This window comes from Pinus tabuliformis, chromosome X (assembly GCF_031772625.1).
Source record: "Pinus tabuliformis cultivar Carrire ecotype Pingquan chromosome X, CPIR1, whole genome shotgun sequence".
In the NCBI taxonomy this organism is placed as follows: Eukaryota; Viridiplantae; Streptophyta; class Pinopsida; order Pinales; family Pinaceae; genus Pinus; species Pinus tabuliformis.
The window spans coordinates 1,113,265,763-1,113,279,045 of record NC_142308.1 but is presented as its reverse complement, the minus strand read 5'-3'; the positions used below and the strand labels follow the sequence as shown (position 1 = coordinate 1,113,279,045).

Sequence of the window (13,283 nt, the reverse complement as noted above, 5' to 3'; positions counted from 1 at the left end):
TGTTGAGATAGATGTCATGTACTTGGGTGTAATAGGTGATAGTTGTAGCATTGTGTCTAATGACTATGAGTTAACTATGGATTATTACATGATTGTTAGTCTTGGTAAAGTTTGATTTCAAATTCAAGGCATAATGAGGAAATTTTTTATAGGTTACAGGTTATCTCCAATATGATTTGTCCTTCCTCGTCAAGTTCTCACAATATTTTCTGAATTAAAAGCTTGTCACTTATAACCTTCCTTAAGAATGAAACATGGAAAACTAGGTGTACTCAGGAAGATACAGGCTGCTCCAATTTCTCTACCTCAGTACCAATATTTTGCAACACCTTGTAAGGACCATAGTTTTTGGGTGATAATTTATTATCCTTCTTAGCTTGTTGGAAGGATATTTGTTTGTATGGTTGTAGCCATAAAAATAACCAATCACCTACATCAAAACCTATTTCATTGCGATGTTGATATGTTTGTTGTTTCATTTGATTTTGTGCCAGAGTCAAGTTATCCTTTAAGAGTTAGAGAACTTGTTGTTGATGCTCGATGTGATCTTCCACTACTTGAACCTTATAATTGTCTCTTAAAGACGATGTGATTGACAGTGGATGATATCCATAAAGTGCCATAAATGGGGTCATTTTTGTTCAAGTATAGAAGGAAGTGTTATACCACCATTCTGCCAGAGGTAACCACTTGACCCATTGTGTTTGTTTATCAGATATAAAGAAACAAAGATATCCTTCCAAAAATTTGTTCACTATCTCAGTTTTCTCGTCGGATTGTGGATGATAAAATGATCTATGAGTTAATTGAGTACCGAGAAAAGAAAATAATTTTGTCTAAAAATTTCCAGTGAAAATGGGATCTTTGTCACTTACAATAATCTTTGGGTTTCCATGTAGCTTTTGAATTGTTTCCATAAATGCAGTAGCGACTACATTGGGTTTTTAAGGATGAGTTGATGCAGAAAAGTGTGCATAGTTGGAAAGTCTATCAACTACCACCATGATGACACTCTTTCCTTCGGACTTGGGTAAACCTGTGATAAAATCCATTGAGACCTCCTCCCAATGATGACTTGGAATGGCTAAAGTTTGTAACGGACATGGGGTTTTAATTGTCTCAACTTTATTTGTTGGTAAACCAAGCATTCTGCAACAAAATTCGGAATATCAGATTTTATAAGGCCATCATAGTAAAATTCCTTCTTTACCCCGTGATAAGTTTTTAAAAATCCTAAGTTCCCTCCTAAAGGAGAGGTGTGAAATTCTAAAAGAATCTTTTATTTGAGTTGGGAGTTCTTACATAGTATAATCGATATTTGTACCACAATGAATACTTTTTCCAAATAAATGTATCAGATATACTAGGATCTTATTGCAACTTTTGAATAAGTTTCCATACCTCTTAGTCATTATTCGATTCAACTCTTGCTTCAACTATCCAATCGAGTTGGATAATAGATGGCATAGAGCAGTGCTTCCACATCCTCATCCCTTCTTGAGAGTGCATCTACAACAACATTTTTCTTCCCTTTTTTGTAGATGATTTAAAATTCATAACCCAACATCTTTGTGACCCATTTTTGTTGCTCTTTTGAAGATAATCATTGTTCCAATAAGCACTTAAGACTATAATGATTTATTTTTACTTGAAGTGTCTTCCCATTTGGTAAGGGCGCCATTTCTTCAGGGAATGTAGTATTTCCAACATTTTCTTCTCATAAATATGTTTGTGTAAATACTTTCCCTTGATTGGATGACTTTCAAAAGCAATGGGGTCTTCCTTCTTGCATTAAAACAACACCAGTTCCATTTCTTGAGGCATCGTATTCCACAATAAAGGTTTTTGTGAAGTTTGGTGTAGCTAAGACTGGAGCTTGGCATATTTCCTCTTTAAGATGTTCAAAGGCCTTAGTTGATTTTAGAGTCCACAAAAATGCATCTTTATTCAGTAATGTTGTTAGAGGTGTTGCTATTTTCCCATAATTCTTAATAAACTTGTGATAATACCTTGTTAGCTTGAGAAATACTCGAAGATGCTTTAGGCATTAGAGGAAATTTTAGCTTAAAAGTACCCATGAAATTTTCATGTAATTTCCATGTCATAATATGTAAACCAATAAAAATCCTTTAAATTTAAATTTAAATTTGGAGATCTAGAGAAATGGATGTTTTCGATGTTTGAAAATTAGGTGAAAGTCCATGATGTTTTCCATGTTTCATTGCTTAAAATAGGTACAATATGTTGATCATGTGATTGATTGGTATGTATTTCGGGTGGAACCAGAGGGAGAGTTCTAGCCAGAGCCACAATGCATATTGCAGCAGAAAAAACTCATGCTCCGGAACTGAGCAATAGAGAAAGTTAAAGTGCAGTGGAAGCACTTTGGGCCCGATGAAGCTACATGGGAGATGGTTGATCAAATGTGTGCATTATATCCTTCTTTATTTGTTGGTCGAAGAAAATGAGTTTTTAGTGTGTGTGTGTGTGTGTGCGTGTGTGTGTCTATATATATGTTTTCATTGTAAATATTGCATCAAGTTGTGTTATAAAGCTCCAATAAGCGGTATGTTTGTCATGTTTTCAGCAATTGTCTTTGTAAATACAACATCGAGTTGTATTTATAAAGTTCTAATAAGTAGTATGTTTTGCTGGTCATAAGTTTCATAGAACACCGAGGATGGTGTCCCCCCAAGGGGTAGGAGTTTGTAACAACCCCAGGTTGATTTTCCGTGTAAATAAATTAAACCAAGGTCATTGGACACGTATTCCAAGCTAAATGAGGGGTGGAAACATTAACGTGGGTATCACTTTAGGTCTAAAATCTCACATCTCATGCCTGCACATCTACCCTATACACATATAACATCTAATATCTCATATCTAATGCTCACACATCTGCCCTATACTGGGCTATAGAGCACCTCTCAGTGCAAAAATGATCTTCACCAACATGGGATCCAACATCAAATGATAGTCTCATACAATCCTCAACAAAATGGTGTGGCTAAAAGAATGAAAAAATCTATCTTGAATATGGTTCACTCAATGATGCTTAAAAAAAATGCAAAGTTGATGTTTTGAGATAATGTGGTTCTATGTTCATTGTATGTGAAAAATAGATGTCCATCTCATACTCTCAGAAATATGACTCATTATGAAATGTAGCAAGGACACATTCCTTTAATAAGGCAATATAGAGTTTTTGGTTCCACCTTTTATGCCATGATTCCTAAGGAACAAAGAAGCAAGCTTGATGAAAAGAGTCAAAAGTGCATCTTCATGGGGTATTAAGATACCACCAAGGCATGTCATCTTTCTGATGAGGTAAACAAGAAGCTTATTCTTTCTAGAGATGCGATTTTTTTTTAATCTTCCAAAAGTGACAACATTATTGAGAAATAGTTTGATCATTTGGATAGATTCAATCATGGAAATACATATCATGAATTTAATAATGATATTCCATATTTTGAAGGGTGGTTCCCTATCTTGGATTAATCCGCGGGAATCTCCTTCTAAAGCATTGTCTCCCCCCCATGAATTTTTGACCACTTATTTAGATTAGGAAGTCCCTTTGAGTAATGTAATTGAGAGGATTGCAAGGTTGAACCTTAATGCAACCCACCTCAATCAGTGGAGTAACTTATACTATCTCAAAAAGGTCCTCAAAAATGGGTCACCAAAACACTTGAAAGTGTCCATCCCAATGAGATCACAAATATGGGAACCAGAGAAGATGGAGGTGATGTAGCTAATTATAATTCAATTGATGTAGATGATATGGATGTTTCCCATGATTTTAAATTGAATTTATCTACTAACTTTAAACGCAACTTCCTTTAAAGAAGCTACTTCTCATGATGAATGGAAAGTAACAATGCAAAAGGATTGTGATGTCCTCATCTAGAATGGAACATGGAATTCAGTGGACCCTCCACTATGAACCAAACCAATTGTCTACAGGTGAGCATATAAGAACAAGTACAAATCATAGGGCTCACTTGATAAGGACAAAGCAAGGATCATGGCAAAATGATTTGCATAGAAAGAAGGTGTTGATTATGAAGAGACTTTTTCCCCAAAAACAAAATGGGCCACCATTCAGACTCTATTTGCCTTGCAAGCTCAGAATCGATGGAAAGTTCATCAAATGGATATGAAGATTGCTTTCTTGAATGGAGACTTGAAATAGAATGTCTTCATGCCTTAATAAAAAAAAAAATATTATGAAGGGAAAAGAATAGAAAGTATGTAAACTCATCAAATCATTATATGGCCTAAAACAAGCACTACTTGCCTTGTATGAAAAGTTAACTAAGCATATTTTGAAATTAAATTTGAAACACTTTCATCTTGATGATGCAACATTATTTATCAAGAAAGTTAGAAAATTTGTTGTACATATATTGTGGTATATGTAGATGATCCATTGATAATAAATAACAATGAAACATGTATTTCATCTATAAAAAAAAGAGTTGAAGAAGGGATGTGAGATAACAGACTTGGGACACCTTCACGACTACTTAGGCATTGAATTGACTAAACACCCAGAGTATATTTTCCTCATCCTAAAGAAGTACATTGGGAATTGTTGAACATGTTTGACAGGGTTACATATGACTCTCTATCTACATTAATGGAATACAACTTGACGCTCATATCAAAAGAAAGGAATGAGTTTGAGGATGCAACCAAGTATAGACAACTTGTGGGATGTCTTGTCTACCTTCCCTACTACATGACCAAATATTTCATTTATTGTTGGTATTCTTTCTAGATTTATGCAAAACCCTTGTGAAGGACATTGGTTTGCTGCAAAAAGTGTTGTGAAGTACTTACTTGAGGCTTTAGACTAAAATATTCAAGGGTAGATGACTTCAGTTTAATTGGATATTCTATTTTAAATTTTGACACAAATAAAATGAAATGTCAACTTGAAGTTACCTTATGCGCCTTGGGTTAGCAATTGTTTCCTAGGGTCACGTAAACAATCAAAGATTCGGTGATAGAGACAAAATATGTTGCAGTTACATAATCAACAAAGGACACTGTGTGGTTGAAGAAAATACTTGAAAAATTACATGAGCAACAAGTGCATTCTACTCATCTTTTAGTTGACAACAATTATGTGATCAACTTCACCAAGAATCCAAGACTCCATGATTGAACCAAACACATCAACACAAACCATTATTTGATTTGATATTGTATAGAGGCCAAGACGATTCATTTAAGGCATTATTCTACTAATGAAATAATTGCAAACAACTTCACCAAAACACTTAATTTGAATTAATGTTTGAGCTTCCAAACACCCTTTCCACTTGAAAAAAATAATGTTAGACATAATTCTTTGAAATTTTTATCATATAAATATGAGTGTAAAAATAAATAAAAAATGAAAAAACATTTGGAAAATAAAACACAACATCAATCCATTATATAAAACTAATTACACATTAATAAAGCTAGTCATTCACAAATTACTCTAACACAATCACAAATTTTCCAAACGCACATATATTAATCCCTAATACTAATGAATGATGGATAATGGATAATGCCGGCTATGATACATGCATTTTTAGCTACAAAAGAATGGGACAAAAGGAGTACAGGAAACAACACCCCAAAAGAATGGGACAATGCCTAACACCCACCGTTCGTAGAACAGTTTCAGAATCCTTGACAGTTTAGGAGACCTTCAAGAAACGCTTCCAAATGGTACTCGGGCCTGAGCTCGGCGTTGTATATTTATTAGATTTTTTGAGATTTTGGTTTTTGTCAAATTAGATATTTAAGTGAATTTTTTTGGAAACGTTTAGATTGTAAAAAGTTCACAATTCAGAATTTCGAGAGAATGCGGGGATATGCATATATAAAGTTTCTCTGAACTCGTCCCGCATCTTTCCTGGTCAAAGGTGTGAAATGTATAGATTCCAAAATATAACCCCCACACGCTCAAGCAATTAATGAATGCTTGTTGTCTAAGCAGAAATACAGAAACTGTTTCACTGGTTTTTCTTTTATCTCATCAGACTTCAAGTCTTTTCACACTTCTTCATACAAAACTGGATTTGAATCACAGAGAAAAGTAAAAGGTTACTCAAAAATAAAATTCCCAGTTCATATTCGGTTACTCAAAAATATACATTCATTACTATATCCAGCAGGCTGAAAGCAATTAATGGACGCTTGTTGTTCAAGCATAAATACAGAAACTGCTTCACTGCTTTTATCTCATCAGTCTTTATAGTCAGATTTTCTTCATACAAAACTTGATAAAAAGGAAAAAGGCTAAAAACAACACTGGTTTACTAAATATTTGTTCTATTAACATTATCAGAAATACATCAAGAGAGAGGATACAATGATTATCTTCATCTACTACAAACACTTCCATCATACCTTCCTATATCCATAGTTCATTGAATACATACTGGAAGAAAAGAGACCAGAATTGGGGTTCTTACCTCTCTTTTCTATTTAATAATGAAACAAGAACTGAAGTTTTCACTCTAGAATTTCCATTTACCCAGTCTGCCAAAAGATATGGAGTCTCCTATTATTTGTATAAACTGATTATATATATAGTATCCTATTACTCGTATAACTGATTATTATTTTATATATATGGTATGTTCTTTTCTTACATTATGGATTTAGACAACCTTACATAGGGTGATATTCCTCACTCATCCCCGGCTGCAGAATGCACTTGGCTTCTCTCTGTGCTACCAGAAACAAGTTCAGCTTCAGATGTCTTTGATGGCAGCATCTCATACATCCTTGATCCAGGGACTGTTATCTTAGTTGATATCAATCTCAATGCCTGACTCAGTGCATGCTTATTCCATCTTTGCTGGATGAAAATCACAATTGCAAGCACCACAGCAGTCACTGGAATAGCAATATCTCCAAATTTAGAATAGAAATCTGAGCGAGGATCTGCAAAGGAAGACATGAAAACTGGACTTGCAAATTCATATCCATCTGCAAAGTAAGGATTGAAAACTGGAGGTCTGAAGTAATCATAGATGTGAGGAAGGAGCCGCAAAACAGTGATACCAATGTAATAAATTTTCCGAAGTGGTTTTCGTTCAAAATGCCAAAGAGTATTACCCACAATTTGAGGAAGCAGGAAGAAATCCTGTACCAGACCCGCATACTCCTGAAGCTCAGTCTCCCAGTCCAGTTGGTTGTGCGCATGGCGTGCTGAATACAGATACGCTGAGGACTGAATTGGGCGGCTACTGGTCTTCATATTATGAACAATCAGCACAATTAAAAAACCCATAGCATGTATAGCAAAGGAAATAGCAAGCACTCGTTTATCACTTGGGACTCTCCATGGCTCTAAAGGACTCCTTGTCAGCAAGTGAATACGAGATTTCCAAACCTTTTGGAACAGTCTAAGTGTGAATAGACATGCAATCAACAGTAGCAGTTTAACCATGAACTCAATCTTGTCAGACCCTCGGCTCTGAACCGAATAGATAATAAAATTGTCCTGGGGTTGAGATTTCATACTTTGAAACAGGGCATCTGCAACTGTTATGAGAGGAATACTATATCCGATGGCTTGAAGTCCCAGCATGACAAGAGAGATGTATGGAGCGACTTCTGTATTCTGTTGACTGTACAATAATTGGCTGAGAATGCACCCAATCATCAGTGATGCTGTCAATATACTCAACACTCCTTCGACAGTTTTGCGAGGGATAATCTCTTCTATCTGGCTCCAATATAGAATTGGAAGAGTCTTGATTTTGATCTGCTTGAAAAAATGTGGGTCGTCATCAGGTCGTTGGCTTTTCACCGAAATCTTCACGGTTGGATTTCTGAACCACCTGCCATTTGTAGGTGGATATTCCACTTTCACTTCAACGAGGCAATCAAAACCATCCTGCAGATCCCCTGTTTCATGCAGAACTTTCCATGAAGCTCGAATATCTCTGCATCCTGTAAGGTACATTATACCCACTCTTGGATCATAGAGACCCTCAAGAAAAAAAAGCTTTGAAATCTTGCCTTCCAGTTTCAGCTGTGCAGCAACTTTCAAGGACTTCTCCTCTGGTCCTTTTGAATGAGGCGGTTCCCTAACGTCCTCGGATATGAAATAAGTGTCTGAGGCTTGGTCCCAACCAACTCCCACAAATTCCTCGATGGCTATAACATCCAAACTTATGAAGCTCTTGACAAAATTCCCTCTGGAAAACAGGTCAAACGCGCCCCGTGAATTCACTGAGAGATCCTTGCTTAGAACAGAAAAACTCTGTCTTGTCTTGCCCAAATCTTTCTGGGGATACTTCAAGAATGATTTGCTGAAACCACCAATCTTATCTCTCTCCATTCGGGCCAATTTGGTTTTGTTGTATTCGTATGACATATTGTTTAACACATCCTGTGGCAAAAATCGATGAGATATAAGCTCAAATGGGAGAGGATAGAAGGAATTTGTACCATTCTCAATGCTGAAAATATTGCCAACAATTACGCTTCTTCGTTTGAGTGAAAGTGAAAGGGGGATGTAAATACAGATTCGTGAATTACAGGCATTGTTATTCTTGATGGATCCAAGGCATCCCACCATACACAGTTGACCAGAAGATAAGTTCCATTTTCCCTCGGCAGGCAATGTTAAGCCATCAAGGCCTGATCTTTTGCTCGCCAAATACTGATCCTGTGAAGGAGGCACAGCTCGAAAAACCGCACTAACATTTGCAATACCTGAATTAGATAGGTCTGTACACATCAAATCCTGCATACAAAGCTTTGTGTTATCATGAACTTTATTATCCATAATGAATGGACCCAACTTGCTACAATAGGCATCTGTGCTGTTGCACTGCCAAGAGGGAACCACATCTAGAATCTGACCAACCATCAGTTGCTTCATAGCTGAGCAGAATTGCTCCCCTCGATATACATCAATACCTTTTGAGTGGAAATTGTCTAGATTTTGTTGAGGAGCACAAGCCTTTGCCACCAGGCTGTCAGAGTCAAATTCATAATTCGAATCAGCAGCCAATTGTGAAGAGATGTCAATTTCATCAAAATAACTTGAATTAGAGTGTGGATTGAGGCTTCTTAGTGTTCCTCGAATCTCCCTGGTAGTCAAAGAAAGCTTGCTCGGATAGCGCAATTGCAGCAAAATTCTCTCATCTGCTACCAGATTGGGGGACTGTAATGCTGATTTATTTAACCAGTCCCAAGGATCTGCAGCATTCTTCCCACGGACGGGTAAATGGGTACTGCCCAGCATACACAACACCCGTTCTTCTTGTGAGTGTTTCGATTCTTCAAAGTAGACTCCTTCAAGATGAATGGTAAGAGAAGTGAAGGCAGGAGAATTATAAAAGTCTATGCCTCTCGAACGCATATTGTAGGAGATGTCTTGTCTTGTAGATATGGCCAACTGTAAAATCCCACTCACGTTCACCAGTTGGCCAGCCACCTTGTTAGGACCCACACCTTTAATCCAGAATGATGCCAGATTGATAGGCGAAGGCTTTTCGGGGACGATGTAATTGGAGTTCCTTCTCATAAATGGTATCGGCTCACTTGAGTCACTTGTGGTGAATGGCAGAAGAGGAGCAGAGCCCTTGTGTTGCTTCCAATCCCCATTTACAAAAGAGAGCTCCTTCTCAATCATGTACCTTCGGTTCTTATCTGGATGCAGCACCGAAGCCTCTGCTAAAACAGGGCCACACTCCTCCTTTATCTCATTAAAACGACTGTAAGTGGACTTGTAAGTTGAATATGGATCATCCCATGCTGATCCCAGGGCCATAGTTTCACAAGTGTAGAAACTAGCAGCCAATACCCATATCCCAAAGAGAGCTCCGAAATACGCTCCCATGTTTTTTTGCACACAATTTTCCTTCAAACGACGGATTCAGATTATCGCAGGGAACAAGGGCTTCCCATGTAGGTGGAAGTACATTACGATATATACGCAAAAAACGTCATCTCTGGGAAGACGCTGCGAAACCCGTCGCCTAAAACAGGTGGTTTTTTAAATCCGCCTGGCAGGTGTTCTCCACAGGCCGCCTTCCATTTACGTGAACGTATCTTTCCGTCAAAGGCACGTAGCTGATGGAATTTGATGGGCACATTCACGATGTGATTTGCCTGTTATAGTCAAATTTTTTCCATGCCCAATGTGATATAATCAACAATTTTCCACGCACAATGTGATCATCAACAAATTTCCACGCACAATGTGATCATTTTCCATGTACAATGTGATTTGTTTGTGATAGTCAAAAATTTTCCACACCCATCAACATTTTGTAATAAAATAATTAAAATTTTCCACACCCATCAACATTTTGGCATAGATCAAATTCAAATTTGAAATCCTCACCGAATGGTATTGGTTCTCCAAATTGTTCTTCGGATAGCACGTTGTCAACGAAAAAGCGTGTTGTCAACGAAAACGCCGTTACTTCTACGAGAGGCCCTGGGACATGGCCACGTCTTACCAGAATTTGACAAGACCTTTTGGCTAGATCGTTTGGTCCATTTTTAATATTGTGAAAATTGTAATTTAAGGTTGTTAGTGTTTTTACATTAACCTGTTTTAAAAGTATTTTTTTTAAAGATATTATATTTTAATTTTATGTTTAAAAATATAATATTAGAATTTTTGAAAATTAAATAATATGTTTTAAAAATATTTAAGATAATAATTTTTTTATATTTAAAAATATAATTTAAATAATAAATATTTTTATTTTATAAAAAAAATTATTTATAAATTAATAAAAGAAATTAATAAATTATTTTAAAAAATCAATTAATTATTTTTTTGCCATTAGACTCAATTAAAATATATATATAGGTCTATCCCATACTTTATTTTCAAAAGATTATTACAAAAAATTATTCTATCTAATTGGAAAATGAGTTATAAGGTGGGTTGTGAGATATGAAATTATTATATATTTGATAGTTTAATTACTAAGTTGCTGGGGTGTCTAAGGAGCAGGCAATCTTTTACTCTTGGTAGATGGGGTAGGCTGACAAGGTGAGTTATAAATCAATTGAAAAATGAGTTATAAGGTGGGTTGTGAGATATGAAATTATTATATATTTGATGGTTTAATTACTAATTTGCTGGGGTGTCTAAGGAGCAGGCAAGCTTTTACTCTTGCTAGATGGAGTACGCTGGCAGGTAGGCTTTCACTCTTGCCAGATGGGGTAGGCTTTCACTCTTATGAGATGGTTCTGGGCCTTGGGTTGTTAACTTCTTTCTTTACCTCCAAAGAAGACAAGCTCTTAGCCAAAAGAAACAGTGTTAAAATTGTTAACGTGTTTCCTTCCAAAAAAGACAAGCTCTTAACTAAAAAACAGTTTTAAGACATACTCCACACCCACTAAAAATTAAAATTTTCCCTTATAAATTATAACTTTTAATTAATTTTAAATTAAAATTATTAATTTTAATAAATTAAAAAAACAAATAATTCAAATTTTCCAAGACATTTTAGATTATTTACAACCATGTACCCCCACAAAAAAATTCAGGAACCATTTGTATGTGAGATGTATACCAAGTTTACTATGATCATTAATCAAGTAAATATATGAATATACCTGGAAGTTTACTTCCGTCCTCAACACGTCTTTGCATGCAGAATCATTAGTAGATGTGAAGACTAGGTTTAAGTTGAATCTCTGCCATGAATTGAAAGTAAATATGTGGCCAACGAGTCATCACAAGTTTGATATTTACATGTTCTAGAGTTTTCTTCGTATTTTTGTTTGAATATTTTTTTTGTTATTGTATTTTTTTTAGATTTTTTTCATATTTATTAATTAATTTAAGTTTCTAGTTTTTTTTAAATGTAATTTTTTATAAATTGATGTTTTGCTTTTTAAAAATGTATATATAATTTTTTATTCATAATTAAATTATATAGGAATATAGTTGTTTAATAAGTAGATGCTGTGAGGTTGTTTTTGTTTTTTATTTGTATGGAGGATTTTGAGACTAAAGTTTTTTTATTCTATTGATATTTTGTTTTTCTAAGATGTATATATAATTTTTTATTCATAATTAAATTATATAGGAATATAATTGTTTAATACTTAGATATGGTGAGATTGTTATGTTTTTTTTTCCTTTTTTATTGTGGCAATTTTTTATGCAGGATTTTGAGACTAAAGTTCTTGTTTTTACTCTTTTTCGCTTAAGTTGTGGAAAAGGTATGTTGATGATACATTTACCATTTGGCCCCATGATTGTGATAAGTTTGAAATCTTTAAGCAATATCTTAATAGCCAATCTGAATTTATTAAATTCAGTATAGAGATTGAAGTCGATGGCAACATTCACTTTCTAGATGTCCTCATCACCAAGAAGGAGGATGGCTCCATCTTGCATCAACTTTTTTGCAAGAAGACTCACACCAAGCAATATCTCCATGCCAATTCTCATCATCTCGAAATTCGGTGTTTTGAGCACCCTTACTACCAGAGCCATGAGGAATTTGAATGATCTTCATATCAATGATGAAAAAGCTCATCTTTTTAGAGATTTTCATGAGCAATGGTTATAGAAAGCATCAAAGCCTGAAAGCCTTCCAAAAAGCAACAAAAGGACCTATAGTTAAGGCAAATCCTAATGATCTTATTACCATTATTCATCTTTCTTTTATTCAAGGAACCTTCTACTCATATTCTTATGAAGAACAATATCTCTATGACCTTTAAGTTACTCAACATTATTCAGTCTTCACTTAAGTCTGTAAAAGAATGGATTGATCTTTTTAACACTAAAGGGGTTTATATGATTCTATGTTCATGTGGAAAAAAATTTTAACACTAAAGGGGTTTATATGATTCTATGTTCATGTGGAAAAATTTATATAGGTGAGACACATCAGCCTATTAAGCATAGAATTCATGAGCATGTTGTGGACCTTAAGCACAATTGCTTTCACTTGTAGGCTCTTGGTTAGCATTTAGCAAAAACTAAGGATCACATTTGTATTGAGGTTGTTTATGTTCTTGCTAAAATTTCTATAGAAATTCCAAAGAGGCCATTGAGATAGAGAAACAGACCACCAACAATGTTAATGGAAATGACTAAATCAATAAAAATTGGATCTCACTCTCTCTACTAAAGACTCTTTTTCTTAACTTAATTTTTCTTTTTTCTCTTATTTTTATTTCTGGTTAATTTCTTTTTTATTTTACTTATAACTTTTTTATATATATTGGTAACCTCTAATTTTTTAATTATTTTATTTACATTTACTTTTAATTTT

The 13,283-nt window shown here is 35.0% G+C and overlaps 1 protein-coding gene across 1 annotated transcript; it reads right to left on the bottom strand.

Moving 5' to 3' along the window:
- Positions 1–6,697: 6,697 nt before the first annotated feature.
- On the bottom strand, positions 6,698–9,868 carry LOC149143702 (uncharacterized). The gene has a single exon (XM_089451909.1). It carries the CDS (start codon positions 9,866–9,868, stop codon positions 6,698–6,700), a length of 3,171 nt encoding a protein of 1,056 aa, XP_089308035.1.
- Between the last annotated feature and the right edge of the window lie 3,415 nt (positions 9,869–13,283).